Source organism: Aptenodytes patagonicus, chromosome 4, assembly GCF_965638725.1.
Source record: "Aptenodytes patagonicus chromosome 4, bAptPat1.pri.cur, whole genome shotgun sequence".
Taxonomy (NCBI): Eukaryota; Metazoa; Chordata; class Aves; order Sphenisciformes; family Spheniscidae; genus Aptenodytes; species Aptenodytes patagonicus.
The window spans coordinates 10,407,623-10,425,894 of NC_134952.1; the positions used below are offsets into that span (position 1 = coordinate 10,407,623).

Below are 18,272 nucleotides of genomic sequence, written 5' to 3' on the forward strand. Positions count from 1 at the left end.
GAGATCAGCTCATTCTGACTAGGCTGTAATTGCCCACTCAGTGACCTAATAACACCTCACAAGCAAACAGCTCAATAGAACAGGTTAGTGGAAGGAAAAAAACAGTTGATTCCATCAAGAGCTGCTTGTTTTGTCCTATGCTCAGTTATGTAGAAAATCCACTTAAAAAGAGCAACTAGAGAGCACGCACTGTAAAACTGGCCTGCATCTTAGATACTTCATGAATACAGGAACAATGTAGGACAAATAATTTTTATTAAATACTTAAAATAGATTTGAAAAGTTGTCATCTTACAATCTAACAGTTTAGAATAGATTTTTGCATATTCCAATAAGTTGTTGTACTTTGGTAACAGGGAGTGAAGTATCTGATCCCAGCTTGATGTTTGAAGACTAAACATAGAATCGTAGAATCATTATGCTTCTATGATTTAGTCTGGAAAAGACCCTTAAGATCACTGAGTCCAACCATTAACCTAACACCACTAAACCATGGCCCTAAGCACCACGTTTACACGTCTTTTAAGTACCTCCAGGGATGGTGACTCCACCACTTCCCTGGGCAGCCTGTTCCAATGCTTGACAACCCTTTCGGTGAAGGAATTTTTTCCTAATATCCAACCTAAACCTCCCCTGGTACAACTTGAGGCCATTTCCTCTTATCCTATCGCTTGTTACTTGGGAGAAGAGACCGACACCCACCTCGCTACAACCTCCTTTCAGGTAGTTGTAGAGAGCGATGAGGTCTCCCCTGAGCCTCCTTTTCTCCAGGCTAAACAACCCCAGTTCCCTCAGCCGCTCCTCATACGACTTGTGCTCCAGACCCTTCACCAGCTTCGTTGCCATTCTCTGGACATGCTCTAACACCTCAATGTCCTTCTTGTAGTGAGGGGCCCAAAACTGAACACAGTATTTGAGGTGCAGCCTCACCAGTGCCGAGTACAGGGGCACGATCACTTCCCTACTCCTGCTGGCTGCACTATTTTCTGATATAAGGCAGGATGCCCTTGGCCTTCTTGGCCGCCTGGGCACACTGCTGGCTCATATTCAGCTGGCTGTTGATCAACACCCCCAGGTCCTTTTCTGCCAGGCAGCTTTCCAGCCATTCTTCCCCAAGCCTGTAGCGCTGCATGGGGTTGTTGTGGCCGAAATGCAGGACCCGGCACTTGGTCTTGTTGAATCTCATACAGTTGGTCTGGGCCCATCGATCCAGCCTGTCCAGATCCTTCTGCAGAGCCTTCCTTCCCTCAAGCAGATCAACACTCCCGCCCAACTTGGTGTCGTCTGCAAACTTACTGAGGGTGCACTCGATCCCCTTGTCCAGATCATGGGAGTGGTGGAGAGAAAGATGTGTAGGTCTGAGTGCCAGTGGTCTCAGAACAAATAAATGGAATGCTGTACTAAGTTGAGTGGATAGCAGAGTATTCTCCTGAATGCAGACTATAGGCATCTACCAGTCAGTTTTCAGACAGAAGGATCCTTTGTAGTTAGCTGGAAGGCCAGAAAATTCCAACCGTACAAGTCCTATATGTAGAGGATTCTTAATAGCACATATTATTTACTGAACTAATGCTTATCTTGGTTTTTTTGGCTTTAAATAATGAGATAACTTTTTACAGGTAAAACAAAGTAGCATCAGTTTACTAGTTCATCTGCAAATCATCTCTTATCTAATTATATTAATCTTGTGACATTTGATCCAAAGTAGTTTTAGGCCAGGCTCTGGTTCATGCCGTATTTTCTGCTCTTTAATCTGTTCCAAGTATTTCCAAATGATAGGAGTCACTAGTATTGAACCAGTGTTGTCTTCTAATGAATACTCTCATTGAATGTATTAGGATAAAGCTGTGGCTGAACCAGTAAGTCGACTGCTGGAATCAACCCTAAGAAGCACCCATATGCCAAGTCGGATTGGAGCTCTGCATGGAATTCTTTATATCCTTGAGTGTGACTTGCTTGATGAGACAGCAAAGCAACTCATTCCAATTATCAGCGAGTATCTGCTCTCCAATTTGAGAGGAGTAGCACAGTAAGACTCTTCCCCCTCCACCCCCCACCCCCAAACTGTTGCATGCTTATGTGTGAACAAAAGGGCTCTTTATGGTTTGCTGTTGTCAGTATGTTTTAGAGCAGGCTGTTGTATCAAGCAGGCTTTGGCATTTTCATTGAAAATATCAGCCAATTTTAGGTTTGATTTACAGAAGCGAAAGGATATTTGAGGGTGAGAACTGTTTGATAGCTCAGTCTTTTGTCTCTTTGGTAAGTTGTGTTCCCTAAACCTTATTTTTCTGTCAAAAGGCATACTCTTTGAATAAGACTTGCAGGATCAGTAATGAAGTTTATTTCTCCTAAACAAGTTAGGCAATGATAGCTTGTAATTATATTGCTGAAAAATTTCTTGTGTTGCACTGGATTTCCATGATAACCAGTGCTCTCTTACGGCATCTCGGTGATACTTTGTGTGATTTTTTTTTTTTTAAATTGCATAAATTTCATGTGAAAAAATACTTAGTGTTTTTAAGGATTGCTTATATTGTTTCTATTTGTGACCTAGACAACTTTGATGTAAGTGACCACTAGTGTTTTTGCTTACTTACAGTTGTGTGAATATCCATAACCAACAGCACATCTTGGTAATGTGTGCAGCTGCTTTCTATTTGATTGAGAATTACCCACTTGATGTAGGGCCTGAATTCTCTGCAGGAATTATACAGGTATGTTGTGATGCCTCCAATCACAGGTGGTCATGTAATCTGGGATCACCACATAGCTATCTTTAATGCTTAACTTGATTATTGTGGTGTAGGTATTCTTTTGGGTTTAGTTTCATTAGGTTTTCTTAATACTTGATGCAGTTCCATACTAGCTGCAGTGGTATGGTGCTAGAAGATGACCTAAATACACCTTAAAAACAGGTAGTTGGCTTTTTTCTTTGTCAGATGTGTGGTGTCATGGTGTCTGGAAGTGATGAATCAACGCCATCCATTATTTATCACTGTGTCCTGAGAGGATTAGAACGACTCCTTCTTTCAGAGCAACTGTCTAGGCTGGATAGTGAATCGTTGGTTAAACTGAGTGTTGACAGAGTGAATGTGCAGAGCCCCCACAGAGCAATGGCAGCACTTGGATTAATGCTGACTTGCATGTACACAGGTATTTATGGGGTTTTTTTATACCTTTGATCTGCTGAGAGACTAACTTACTAACAGTGCTAAATTATTTTTGTTACCAAGGATAAAAAGGTCTTATTTTAGCATTCACAGTAAACTTGTAACAAATTATTTTGGTTTAGGAAAGGAAAAAATCAGCCCCAGTCGTACCACAGATGCAAATCCTGCTGCTCCCGACAGTGAATCTGTGATTGTAGCTATGGAACGAGTGTCTGTCCTTTTTGATAGGTAAGAGGATAAAATGTGTAATGGGGCCATGGGAGGGAAATGATTCTGTCTGGCACTGTGTGGTCACTTGTCCATTTGACAGTTCTAATATTTAATTAATGATGTTTCTCTGCTTACCACTGCTTAAAATTGATACTTCTAGTATGCACAGTAACACTGATGTTTGTGCTGCCTTCAGCAATTCCGTACAGGAATGTAAATGGAAAACAGACATGTCCTAACTGATACTGTGTGTTGTACAAACCACAATACTTTATAAATGTATTTCCAGCTCCCTTCAGGTCAAACTCTTAAGTGCTTTTCAGGATGTCTTCTGCATAATCAAGGATATAAATCCAGTTTACGGGAAATAATCTTTCAAACCACCCTAAGAGTTTAAAACCTTTTTCTTCTTCCCCCACCCAAGTGTTGCTCTTTCCAAGGCTGTTAAGTAATTGCAGTGGAAGGATACAATAAAACTTCTGTATTCACATGGAACTCATTTAACAAAATATTTCAAAACCCCTGTTTTGATCTGACAATCTCAAGCTGTCTTAAGTGAGCATAGCATGTTAAATTTTGCATAGTAGTTTGTGGGATAATGGTTTACATTTTTTAAAGTGTTCAGTGGTTTTTCCATAAAACTGGATGAGGGTTTCACTTCTGCACTCAGTGAGAACAGAACTAGAGCAGTGCTTGAGTGCTTTTGAAAATATCACTCCTAAGAGTTAGCAAAACAAATGTGAATATTACGAGAAGAAAATAACTTTTGGGGGGAATAATCACACAATGGTAACTTGATCTTGACATATCAACAGATGCAGCCTTTATCAGGAAGACTTTCCAATCAGTGTTATTTAAGTAAAATTGTCTTTAAGTTGAAGTATCTTTTCCCCTCTTCACAGTGCAGTGCAGCTTGCTTTTTCTGTTTGATGTATTGGTCATCCTGGTCTTGAATAAAAAATGCAAAGATGTCATGAGTGGAAATGAGTGTTCTGCTTATAAGTGGTCTTTTCTCTGACAACTAGGAGTAGTGATCTCCCTGTCCTTTTTTGTTCTTGTTTAGTTTTTAAGCATTCCTATTATTAAATCTTGTCTCTGATGCAATTCCAGAGCTTCAAAAAATGTTGACTATTTAAAAAAAGGGGGGGCGGGTAGCACACAACACCTGTAACAACTTCTAATAGCTTTGATAGACCTCTTTGGGTAGAATGTTAGAGTAAGATTACATGAAGACTTGGGTTCCTCAGTGTTGAAGACTTTTTTTGTCTATCTAGAGATTAAAGTAAAATGTTCTTTCTATTGCCAATTAAATTGGAAAAGAACGAGATATTTACTGGAATTCAATCATAAAATATGTTCTTTTTTATTATTTTCAGGATCAGGAAGGGATTTCCTTTTGAAGCTAGAGTAGTGGCTCGGATCCTTCCACAGTTCCTTGATGACTTTTTCCCCCCACAAGACATAATGAATAAAGTTATTGGAGAATTTTTATCCAATCAGCAGCCTTACCCGCAATTCATGGCAACAGTAGTTTATAAGGTAGTGTTTATATTTTTCTTAAATGTTTTGGAAGATTTCTAAATAACTGACAGCTCAATTGGAGGAGCAAATAACAATTTTGTTAGATCTAACAAACCAGTTGCAGTGATTGAGCTGTACTGCTGTGAGCTCTGTCTTCCGGGCAACATGGAGGGCTAGAATCACCATGTTGCCCGGAAGACAAAGCTCGCAGCAGTACAGTTCAATCACTGATAATTGGAAAATAAGAGAAAATTAATAGTTGTGGTCCTGGTGCTCAGACTCTTTAGATTTCAAGGAGCCAGCCCAGGTCATCTGGCCTTGTGAACTCTACAGTCAAGCTCCTGTGGACTCAGTTGGGCTTCTGGGTATTTTGCTCTTCAGCACCTACTTACTGGACTCATGCATCACTTGAGAGTGCATGTGCACACCACATTTGATGTATAAAAATAGACACCAGACAAGTCTTGCATTTCTGTGTGCTTACTTCAGTTTGGCACAGATGTCATGAGTCCAGCTGGATCCTGGCTGACTCTTTTGCAAAATCTCTTTGTCTAGGCATTGTGTTCATTAATTCTTTACACTCAGAGTTGTCTCCAGGAATCCGGTTTGTGAACCTGAGCTTTGTAGCTGGGGAGAACCTTTGCAAGAGAAACTAAACTCTTTCCTATGTCTGTCTACCACGTCTTTATTCCTGTGTAAAATGCTTTTTGCAGGTATTCCAGACGCTACATAGTACTGGACAGTCCTCAATGGTCCGTGACTGGGTGATGCTGTCTCTCTCTAATTTTACGCAAAGAACACCTGTGGCAATGGCAATGTGGAGTCTTTCCTGTTTTTTTGTCAGTGCTTCTACCAGTCCATGGATTTCGGCAATGTATCCTAAAAAGACTGAATGTTTGCCATGTCTGGGTAAATATAGTGAATCTGTAAAGCACATTGATAGCCTTGAAGGATAAGAGTACAAGTTTAACACACAAAAAAGGCAGATTTACTGTAGTTAGTAGTGGTGTATATCCTTTGTGCTATTGGTGCCTCACGTTTGAGGGGAAAAAAGAGAACTTCTAAACAGATCATGGGAATGAAGTTACCTAAAACTACTGTTTTAAGATCTGTTCCTTGTGACTATGCAAGATGATTGGGAAAGTCCTTACTTTGAAGGACTTTGTAAAAGCTTCACCAGATAGCTTTGCAGGGACCTTTAAAAGCTTTGTTCTATATTTCTTCTGCAAGATAAAATATATTAAAAAAACCAAACAAACCCCAAAACCAAACTCAAATTTAAGAAAATTATCATCTACATACAAGCCGTATTTTGCAAGTGTTCCCCTGGAGGTGCACTGCAGTAATAGTGAGCTTTGGCAATGCAATGACATCAGCCAAATAAGTTGGAACAGCCAAAAGACATAAGTGGTATCAGTGCTGGGTTTATTTAAAAACAAACAAACAACCCCAAACAAACAGAAAAATAACTGCATTTCATGACTGGGCCAAAAAGTGGCCATATATCATGTTTGAAACTTCCTAATGACTCTTAATCTCAGCAATGCTCTCTAGCTGTCAGCAGTTGTGACTGTGGTGCTGATTGCACTGTTTGCTCCAGTGGATAAAGAAAACTACTGCTAGGTTAAAATTTCTGGGGATAAGAAATTGCGTGAAGTTAATGAAGAAATATCATTTCTGTAGTAGCAGTTTAATTGATATGTGACAGTATTCTGCACTTTAACATCGTTGGTGAACTCCCAAAATACACCATTTTATTGGAGAACAGTGTTTAAAGTGCTATACCAAAAGATGAGCAACTTCCGTCATCATAGGACCTTAACTTATATTTCAGTCTTCCACATGTTATCAGCAGAATGGGAAAATCTGAGCAAGTGGATGTTAACATCTTCTGTTTGGTGGCCATAGACTTTTACCGACATCAGATAGATGAAGAATTAGATCGAAGGGCCTTTCAGTCGGTGTTTGAGGTGGTAGCGTCTCCAGGAACCCCATATCATCGCCTACTAACTTGTTTGCAGAATGTCCACAAGGTTACAGCATGTTGAGCATCCTGAAATGTGATGGAACTGCATGACTAGTGTCAGAATCTGATGTGAATTATGGGGAATGCAAGATCAAGAAAGTATCTGGGGTTGCATTTGTGATAAATATGGACCTGCCAGTTTTACTTCTGCAATGTGTGGACAAGTGCTCTGCAGCACTGGAAGTCACCTGAAAAGTCTAGTGTAGTTCTTGTTGTTGTTCTTGTTGTTGTTGTTGACACCAGGCACCTGTGAGGGGAAAGAAATATGTCAACGTTTTTCAAGTGGTGTTTGGGACTAACCTGAGACACATTTACTAACTGTGAAATACGAGCAAGTACTACAATGTCAAGGTAACTGGCATTACTCTTCCTAATGTTTAGCTGAAGCCACTGTGTTGCAGCTGGTAAGAAACTGACAGAAAGACTGTTATTGCAAGCTGCGGTCATTAGAAAATGTCATAGTTTTATGTACATGTATATACTGTTGTGCAGTACAGAATAGAAATTGTTTCCTAATGACTCTCCCAAACAAGGAAAAGAGAAAATGGCTTTCATGAGTTACACTTACAGCATGTAATTCCTCTCTGGACTTTCTGATACCCTGTGGTGTATGTGTTGGTGATATCGGAGATATAGTGCACATACGTAACCACACTTTTTTTTTCTTCTCAGGATTTAAAATTTGAGTACAGTATATCAGTAAAAGAAATTTTAACTTAAATATTTCTATATCATGTACAGTGTGTAAAATTGTAAGATGTGTGGTGCATGAGCTGTGCTGTAATTTGAGATGAACAGAAGCCACGCTACTGAATGTCTTGACATCTGTATTGTCCTCTTTTTTTTACTTGTGCTTGAATTCATGTTCCTTTTGGAAATCCATCTTAATGTACAGATTACATCTTGTTTTGCATCTCACTTCAAGAAAAAGTGCTTTAAAACTGGATTATGTTGATTAATTTGTCTTGAGAGACTGTACTAAGGAGGCATTCTTGTGATCTACTTTACTGTAGCTTCTTTTGAATTCCTTTATTTCAAGACATAACAGTAAAAGAGAGGACTAGTTACTCTGGATCAGCCTTTTGTATACTTAAGAAACTGCTCTTATTTGCTGCACAGCATTTTAGGACACAAAATGGTGCAAGCTCCCCAGTAGTCAATAACCATTTGACCTTTCCTAACTGAGACCATGGAGTCATCTGGATTCAAATCACTCTCATTTTAAAAAAATTATGCTAGCAGTTAAGAATCAGAAGGCTGCTGTGGTCTACTTTGGGACTGGCTAAGGTGTTAGATTACACAACCTCTTTTACTACCTGTTGTATACTTAATGCTTTAGACACAAACACAGTACAAATATCCATGAATTTTAGGACACTGCACAGGGCCAGATTTAGCTTTTACCACCCGGGGAACCCCATTGATTCCTAGGCTTTGCATAGGGGAATCTAGCGCAGCATTTGTCTTTAGTTGTATTTGTTATGATTCTTTAATTATAGAGAAATGATACCTTGGTTCTCAGTCACGTCCTATATTTAACCTCTGTTCATTTTCTTATCACACCTTTTGGTGACACTTGGAAAAATGAGATAGTGTTGTCAGGAGGAGCATGTACTGTATGTATTTCTGTATATAATGTATATGTTGAAATTATACACGTGACAACATTTAATGTATACAGATGTGTATATTTGTATTTATTAAACCCATGTATTTAAACTAACTCCAATCTAGACCAAAAATTGTTGCTTCTGCCCATAAATTGATTACAAAGGAATTGTCCACTGGTGTCACTTCCTTTTAGAAACCGATAGAGGAAACTGATAGTATGGGCAGTAGAAACAACTGTAGATGTTGCTGTATTCAGCTCTCTACAGATCTTACTATCTAGAGCAATTATTTCTGCCTTTAGTTGGATTACTCTTCTTTCTTGGGCCACAGCACTGTGGTGATTTTTTTAAAAGAAACTGAACAGGAGTTCAGAAAAAGGTTTAAGAAAATAGATGCTGTTTGAAAGTTTTTGAGTTATATTGGAAATTATCTTAGTTCTGATAAGAGACAAATTCAAGGCAGTGAGATATAATGCCCTGTGTTTTTCACTAAGGGTAGTATAGATCACTGTTCCCTTTTGTAACCACCAGTGATTGTTTTGTACTGTAAACCCCCACACCAGTCAGTTTTTGTACGATATATAGTTTAAGTGAAGATATTTTTGTAAGCTATTTTCCAAAATTTAAAATAGATTTTAATATATTTTCTAAGCATCGGGTTAGTCATATTCTCACCATATAACAATATATGTTGTGTTACAAACTGTTAAATTCTTCATCATTTTAAGCTCCTCATGATTTAACACAGAATAGCTGGTTACTTTACCTTGGGATAATGGGAGCTAGACCCTTTATGAAACTTTCCAAAGCAATTTGGGACTTGCCATAGAATCTCTTCAATCAGTGAAGGAATACATTGAATTAAGCAGTCAGCATGGCTGGATGAAAAACATCAGATGTGACAGACCCCCTTTCCTCAAATGCCTGTTGCTGGCCTTCAAGGAAATATTTGCATTACCTATTTCAAGTCAAGCTTAAGAGCTGATGCAGTCAGTTCTAACCTCACACAGATTCACTGGTAGTAATAACTCCATCTGTTTTAACCTCTCTTGGAGATTTGTTGTAGTATACCTCCTGAAATGTGTTCTAAGTGTCTAAAGGAGGGCACCTCCTCTTAGGAAATTCTCAGTGACCTGAAGGGAATGTAACTTAAGGGTCTTCCTAGTGTGGAAACACACACCAGTAGTGCTTCAAATCTAACATTTCACCTGCAGCACACTTTTTCCTGTCTACTTCCTAGACATGCTTTCCCCACCCTCACTTCTTTTGGAGTGAAATCATATTTAAAATCACTCCTGCCTGCTTCTAGTGACAAGAGCCAAGAGGTATGCAATGGGGACAGTAACAGCAAAACAATAGCCACTAAGAAATACCAATGTTGGATTTAAAGCAAAAACAATAAATCACTTGTCCCTTGAGATTGACTTAATGCAAAATTTTATTTCACAGAATGTTTTTAACTTGCTGTAGACAGAAAGCTAATTCTGAAAATCAGGCTGTTCAGTTTTTCACTGAGAACAGGGTAGAAATGTGTTTGGGCTTAAGACTTGCATTTGGTGTCCTGGCTAACCAAAGCAAACAGTTTTCCGCTGTGCTTTGCAGTGGAACTGGCTTCTTTACAACCTTACAAGATTAGAGGTATGGCATGATTGGGAGCATACTTAAGACAGATTAGTGTTTAAAACTTCATTTACAATTCAGTTGTCAAAGAACCTACTTTACTAAATCTATAATGTGGCCCTCTTTTAAGAGCACTGTATGCTAGCCAACTTTTTATAAATAGTTTTTGGGCCAGCTACCCACTGGCCCATTAAATAAAGTTTGATTGTGTTTCATTTCGGCATGTCCCCTCCCTTGCAGTGAGTGCAAGAGCGAGGAATTGGAAACTACAGCCTATTGTAAACCAGTTCTTATTTGCGGGATTCAAAGTATTTTCTTTACTATTTATGCTCTTTGCTAGTTGAAATTGAATGTGAGTTTCTTTAAATCTTCTCAAGTGTATACTCAGATGTTGTTTCTTGCCTAAAGCATCTAGTAAATGATTGTGTATTACTTTTGCTTTGGTAGGAATGCCTTCTCAGCACCAAGACATTGCTTGTTTCTTAACCACCAGCAGCATTCCTAAAGCAGCAAGTAATGAATGAACAGATTTAGATCAAAGTGGGGAACAAGTGGAACCTTTTGGGTTAAAAGTAATTTGTTGATATTTAGTAGATTTGCCTTAAGAGCATTCTGTCTTGCCATTCTCCTTTTTAAATGGCTGTTAACTTTATATAGCAGATAAGGAGGTTGTGTCAAAAACACTGCAAAGACAGTTCTTCAAGAGCAGCAGACCTGGTTTGTCTTAAGATTTTGTGGAGCTGTCACAGCTAAGCACTTATGCTTCCTAAATAAAAGAAATTTTAGGGTATAATGAGCAATAAATATAGCAATAAGCAGTTTAATTAAATTTGGTCATTCAGGATCTTACCCGGTGGTTGAAAGGGATGGGGTGGGAGAAAAAGGGGGACTGATTCAAGTACATTCATTGCATAAAGCAGACTCTTTCCATGTACAATCCCTACTAAACTTTCTACTAAAGGTAGAAATCAACTAAGTGACAATGGTAGGTGCTTTGCTCTTTTAAAACAATTTTGGTTATAAGGATACAACTGATGAAAGTTAGAGCAAAGTACTTCGGTAGTTTTTAGGTAGTTTAATTATTTTAAAGTGAAAGCAAGCTGCTGTAAGAACTAGAGTAAGCAATGTAGCACAATTTTGGGAAAGTCCAATATGCTAATTTTACCTAATATTGAGATTTCAGGTGAACTCTTTGTGTATGCTACCTTAAAGTATCCATTGAAAATCTTGAGAATCCCACAGTCATACCCAGGAGAGCTTCTATCGTATGTCAACTTTTAGCTGTATTCAAATCAACTGGGTATAAATGCTGCAGAGCATTTGTGAAGCATGTGCTGCTTTTTGTCATGTGCATTTTGTGTGAGCTTATCATTCCCATCAGTCTGTGTATGCATACCATCAAGTTGGATCAACCTGCCGAAGGATAAGTAACGCACCCTGTGGTGTTGTCTTGTACAGTTTGAGGGCAATGATGAGCAAAAGCTTGGAGCCCCAACCCCAAAAGCAGTTGTACTCAAAGGAAAAGGAAAGCATATAATTTTAGATGTATGTTTAAGTTTAAAAAAAAAAAATGCTGAAAATACTGCACATTGAAACTAAAAGAGAAAATAAAATATAACTATTACTGTAAGTGATTTTTCTCTGGTTATTTAAAAAAAGTCTTGATGCATTCTTACTGTAGTTTTTCCCCAGTATCTTTTCCTTTTTAGCAACTATCAAATACAGAGTATTTTAAAAATATGCAAGGATACTTGAACTCTTTGCAAATGTAGGTATGCGTCACAATCACAGTGCTCTTTGCAATGAACAAAGAAGCATCACAATTGAGCTTTTAATTGTATCTAATAGTCATGCTTGCCAAAACTTCTCTGGGGTTCTAGATGAGATCAGAAAACACAGAATTTAAGTGTACAGCTGTATTTGTGAATGAGGGCGTATTTATTTGCAGCAGTCCGGGGGGGGGGGGGAGAATAATGTTACACAGGATAAGAAATGGTTTAACTTGCCTAAGCTTGGTTTCCCAGCTGCTAGGCTTGCATCTTAGAAATTTCTGGGTGGTCCTGCTGCTGAACACTGAAGGATCTCTTGCAGTACTCAACTGCTCAGAGACGTCTTGTTTTGATTAACTTTGCAGTGCTCGGTTGTCCTCTGGAAATTCTGGAATAAGCTTTAAAGTAGTAGCTTAATGTAGAAAGCACGTGCTGGTTTCGTTCTCAGTCAAAATAATTTTTTTACATCGTGTTTTTCCTTGTCAGCGTTAGTAGTGAATGATCAGCTGCTTATCACCTTTTAGTTTGGCCGTGGAGCCACGGAACAGAACTGTACTGTGGTAAGTTTCTTTGTCTTCAGAGTTGAAGACTTGTTTGAATAATAAAGTCTTCATCTTTTTGTCACTCAGAGAAGAATACCCATTTAATTTTTTGAAAGACTATCCCAAAAGATGAATTGCCAGGCACAGGGAGATGAATCATTGCATTTGGAAAACTAGAACTTTTTAACTTGCTATAACTTTTCTACTTTTCCCAGTGCCTCTCCTGTCCCATACAGGTATTCTTTTGTTTCTTCTTTTTAGTCAGTGCAGCTGTAAGAGTATTGCAGCAATCATTTTGGGATTGGCTTGGCTCCACCCCAGTTACAAGACAAAAAGCTTTGATTGCTTGTAGAATTGTACTGTAAGTTTTGCATAACTTTTTGAAAAGATGAAAAGATTTGTAACTTGTAGGTTTGTTAAAAAGTTGGAAGTAGGAACATGAAAAAGTTTATACAGTATATAGAATGATATCTTCTGAGCCAAACCTCCTGCTCTTCTACTGCAGCCATAATTCTGCCTGAATTTTGTTTCTGTTCTTTCCCATGGCATATACATCCAAGTACGGCAGAGTAATCCTCACCCCAGGTGCTGTTTTCATATCTTTCAAACTGCAAATGTCATGGGTGGATTTTGATCGAGTGCAACCTGATTGTTTTACCTTATTATTTACATCTTGGAGTTCTTTCAGCCACGCTGCAGTGTTTGGGCTCCAAGCAAAATGCATCCTTGAAGGTTAGGTTTGACCATGCCCCAGATGCCTACAGAGTTGTGAGCCAGGTTAAGTCAGACCACTTAAATAGTATGTTTTCCTAATCTAGCTCATCTTGAATTACATGCACTGTAAGTCACTGTCAAGTCAATGTTCCCCAAACTTGAAATAACGTCCTCAAATGAGAATCTTAAATATGTCTTTTCTACCCCTTTCTCCCCTTGAAAAAGAGGCACCAAGTGTGTTTTCATCCCTATCTTGCTGTTAAATGGCTCTAGGATTGAAGTATCTGTTTTTTCATCCAATGGAAATGCAAGTGTAAAGCTTGGTAACTTAACTTTTCTTGATATGTCTTGTTAATGTTGACACTTCAAATACCATCTTTGGCATTTGATTTAACATCTATGAAAATAACACAATTCATCTTTTAACTTTTGTTTCAGGCAAGTTTGGGCAGATATTCTTTTAATTATACTTTGTTCATACTCATTTTTCTTTGCCTTCATAATTGCCTCAAACTAACACTGTTCTAAACAAATACTGGATGCTGGAGAGCTGGGAGGTATTTTTAAGTGCTTTCGAGGCATCTGATCCTTACATCTCTTAGCAATGTGGCTTAAGCTCATTCCTTCTCCTCCCGCCTTCTTTCCTCTGCCCTGGCCCCTAGAATAAATATTTCACCTGGCTAATGCTTTAAAATAGAAGTTGTATGTCATCAATAGATTGGTATGTGACTAGTAACAGAAGATAAGACTGAGTGATCCAAAGTACCTGGAGTTTATGAATGAGTTGTGGGTCCTGAAGAAGTGAATCTTAAGAAGGGGACTGAATAAATCTGCAACTTTTTAATACTTAATGTAATAATCTAAGAAGATTGTTCAGGTGTTTATCTTCATCGGTACCAAAATCAAATGTTTTCACAAATGACATTTCTCTCTGTACTTTTGCTTCTTTACTGCTTTTGTGGTTCTACCTATGCTCACTTAAGCAACATATTTATATACTGCAGAGTTACTTAAATGTAAGCTTGTGGATAATACCTGTTTCCATTGCAGTGTGACCTGATAATATTAAAAAATGTGAGAAACGTGATCTGGCATCTGGGAAACCTGTAGGCAGTACTAACAGTAAAAGCGAAAGGAACCTGCTGCTTCAGAAAACATTATCTGGGACCAAGTTACGTTATCAATGGTAAAACAGAGGCTTATATTATGCTGACAGGTTAATTTTCCAATTCTACCACTGGCGTACCGTGGGGTTTGAGAGCATCCCTGCATGGGAAAAATACAGCAAACTTGGTCTGATTCAAGTTGAGTTGTCTCAGATGACTGGATTAAGCAAATCTGTTTCTTAGATCCATAAAAATTCAAACTGCGTATTATACCTTTGAAATTAATGATGAATCTAGTGGTGATGATGGAGTGTTGTAAGAAGTCATGCTGTGAGTTATCATGTTGCACTTGAAAAGATTGCTAGACCATATGTACTGGTGAAAGTATGGGGAACTCAATTTGTTGCAGTGACATTTATAGAGCTTAAAGTTCTTTTGCATTTTTGCTGATGGGTTAAATATCAGTGGTTATTAATAATTAACTTCTTAGTGAGGTTTGGCTCTCCTTTGTATATGCTGCTTTTGTTCTCAGTTTGACTGCATTAATTCTAGATGGAACATAAATGCTAATTCCAAATTAATGATGATTAAACTGCATTGTTCTCTGTAGCTTGATTACATGAAAAAAATCTCAGGACAGGAGAGCAAACTTGATTATTTCACGTGTACTCAGTCATGTTTTCCTGGCTATAAAATTTCATGTAGACAGAATAACTTTGGAAGCTAAGTTCCATAAACAAGAATTTACCCCAAAATGACATATTTTGAAGAGAGTTTCAATGCCTGTCACAAAAGGTGGGCATTCATTCAAAAGAAAATGATCAAAAGTTGACATTTTAGCCAGACCCAAAAAGAGGTAGTGATGAGGGTTGTCTGATGTGCATGTTTTTTCTTGTGCTTTTCTGCTCTAAAGCTCCAGGACATGATGCAGGAAGCAACAATAGGATTCTGTGCAGCAGCCCAGTGTGTGCTATATGTGAGTAAAGGACCTTTTTGTCTGCTGATGGCCAGTTATGGACAGGGAAAAGTGTCAAATGTTTATTTAAAAAAAATTTTTTTTCAAAAAATTATCCCAACCCCAAGCAATTGGATGGTTCATTGCTGTCTGTTGCATGTCATTACTTTTTCTTTGTGCAGCCTTCATGTGGATATATATGGTCAAGGCAGCTTGTGGACCTTGAAGATGGTATCTTCTCTCTTGAGACCAAACAGCTACGGTGCACCCAAGGACAGAGGCACCTATGACACTTTCAAGGACACTGTAGGACAGAGCCAGGCTGACAGCTTCTGAGAAAGGGGCTGAGAGCCTTCAAGCTGAAGAGAAGATGGGAAATGGCTTCATATAATGTGGCTGCAAGGTATAACCCAGGGATAAAGGAATGATAGGAGGCACCATCATCTTCATCTTCAGTGGCTGTGTCCACTTCACCACATTATGCCTGAGAATGTTTCCTGCCTGTTGTTAAAGGTTCGAGAGTATTTTTTCAGTTTGCTTCCAGCTTTTGCGTTTAGTTTTCTTTGGCTCCGTGGGTGTTTACAGAGCAGCAAGGAGAGGAAACGCATTTTTAGTGAGCTGTGATGGCAAGATGAAGGAAGGTTGCAGAACTTGAAACTGCTTCTTAAGTAGTGTTTTTTACCCTTATAATTACTTTAGCGTGAGTGTTTCTTTATATTTGATTATAAAAAGAATAAATACTTTATTTGTTCTTTGAACTATCATTTTCCCTGTAAATTACTACTCCAGAGTCAGCCAGAACTATCTATCTTCTTTATATACTGGTGCCTTTCATCTAGCTGAGGAAAGCAAGTGTGTTTTTTCTCTCCTGAAAATCAAAAAAAGTAAAAATTTTTCTGCTTTTTGTAGTTACAGTTGCACCCCCTCATATTGCTGCATTTTTCTCTAGTGACACTGTTTTGAATTGTCACAGGTAATATTCCTGCATTATTTTTTCTTGATCACATTCCAGAAAGTTACTTCTCTGAAAAGACGTTATTTTTAAGTTACACAGTTGTGATGTACCAGAGTTCAACATATGCAACATTAAGATTTATCAGACACTGGTTGTTTCTGGCTTTGTAAACTGACCTCTTGGTACAATTATTTAAAAAAAACCCCAAAGCTTGACCAGAGATCAGCTGTAAAAACTTGGTATTGCACAGCTTATTCCTAAATATTTACATGTTGGGTAGTGCTTAGCAGTCCTGCTGTCAGGGAAATCATTAGGAAAAGGATTTTAGTAGGATGAAGGTGGCTCCTGCCCAAAATGCTTTTTGGGAAAGGGATAGTTTTAGTGCTGTGGTATGATTTGGTCTTGTCCAATCCTTGAGCTTTTGTATCTCAGCCCTATGTACATACAGTCATACTGGGGCTGAATACAGCCCTGAGAATTCCTTTATCCATGCAGCGCTGTCTCTTTGCTCTTCCCTCGCAGTGTGCAGGTCAATTAGAGCAGGTTGCTGGCTCATGTTTCATTTGTCCCCCAGGTCTTTTTCTGCAAAACTGCTTTCCAGCCAGGCAGCCCCACCATATACCGGTGCATGGGATCATTCCTCCCTGCACCTGAGTGCAGAACTTCCATTTGTTGAACTTCAGGAGGGTACCTGTTGACCCATTTCTCCAGCCTGTTGAGGTCCCGCTGGATGGCAGCACACCCATCTGGTGCAGCAGCCACCCTTCCCAGTTTTGTATCCTCTGCAAACTTGCTGAGGTGCGCTCTGCCCCGTCATCCAGGTCATTAATGAAGATGTTGAGCAATACTGGGCACAGTATTAACCCCTGGGTTATTCCCTGAGCAACTGCGACCCGCTTCGTGCCATGGATCACAACCCTTAGGGCCCAACAGTTTAGCCAGTTTCCAGTGCACCTCATCACTGTCCACTTACCTAGCCCATACTTGATCAGTTTGTCTGCGAGGCTGTTATGGGGGACAGCGTCTCAAGCCTTGCTAAAGACAAGATAAACAAGTTGCACTTCCCTCCCTTCATCCACTGAATTAGTCATTTCATCAAAGAAAGCTCTCAGCTTGGTCAGGTATGATTACCCTTTCCTAAATCCGTACTGATTACTGCCAATCACCTTCTTGTCCTTCATATGTTTGGAAGTGGTTTCCAGGATTATTTGCTCCATCACCTTCCCAGGGATCAAGGTAAGGCTAAGCCTGTAGTTCCCCAGATCATCCTCCTTGAAGATAGAAGTGATGCTTGCTTCCAGTCCTGAGGAACCTCCCCTGATCATCACAGCTCTCAATGATATCAGCCAGTTCTCTCAGCACCCATGAATGTATCCTGTCACATCCTGTGGACTTGTGTATGTCCATTTTGTTTAAATGTTCCCCAATTTGATACTCTTCCATTGAGGGTGAGCCTTCGTTGCTCCAGACCTTCCCATGGGTGGGACCGGGACTCCTGGAAGCAAGTTTTACCAGTGACGGCCAAGGTGGGGAAGGCACAGAATACCACAGCCATTTCCATGTCCTTTGTCACCAGGTCCCTCACCCCATTCAGCAGTGAGCCCACATTTTCCCTTGTCTGCCTTTTGCTGCTGATATACATCTAGAAGCCCTTCTCGTCCTTCATGTCCCTCACCAGGTTCAACTCCAGGTGGGGATTGGTTTTCCTAAGCCCATCCATGCATGCTCGGACAGGATGGCTGCAACTGACATCTAAAACAATGTTTGTGAATCTGAAGGAAGTATGGTATGAAGTTATGGGGAACCATGCTGAAAACAAGCAAAAGGAGATGTGTTTTCACTTAGCAAGGAGTTAAGCTGAAGAACTTGCCAAAATTGTGGCTGTTTGGATGCTAAAGGTTTAGATGGCTTCAAAAGGAGACTAGGCAAGACCAGATAGTGCAGTATTGAGGATTATTAAATACACAGGAAGCACATCTGCCTCGGAAGTCCCTGAGCTGTGAACAGTTGAAGGTTGAGAGAATGCTTTGGGAAATTCTATATGCTAGTTCTACTCTTGTACACATCTCCAGGT

General features: G+C 39.3%; 1 protein-coding gene across 2 annotated transcripts in view; it reads left to right on the forward strand.

The window, feature by feature from the left end:
- HTT (huntingtin) overlaps positions 1-11,787 on the forward strand; it is an 87,862-nt gene extending 76,075 nt beyond the window's left edge. For both annotated transcript variants that reach the window (XM_076335848.1, XM_076335850.1), the window contains 7 exons: positions 1,839-2,029; positions 2,600-2,714; positions 2,940-3,153; positions 3,293-3,398; positions 4,757-4,919; positions 5,615-5,775; positions 6,736-11,787. In XM_076335848.1, the coding sequence (XP_076191963.1) occupies positions 1,839-2,029; positions 2,600-2,714; positions 2,940-3,153; positions 3,293-3,398; positions 4,757-4,919; positions 5,615-5,775; positions 6,736-6,949 (1,164 nt within the window). In that variant the 3' untranslated portion in view covers positions 6,950-11,787. The remainder of the gene's footprint in view (positions 1-1,838; positions 2,030-2,599; positions 2,715-2,939; positions 3,154-3,292; positions 3,399-4,756; positions 4,920-5,614; positions 5,776-6,735) is intronic.
- Positions 11,788-18,272: the final 6,485 nt, after the last annotated feature.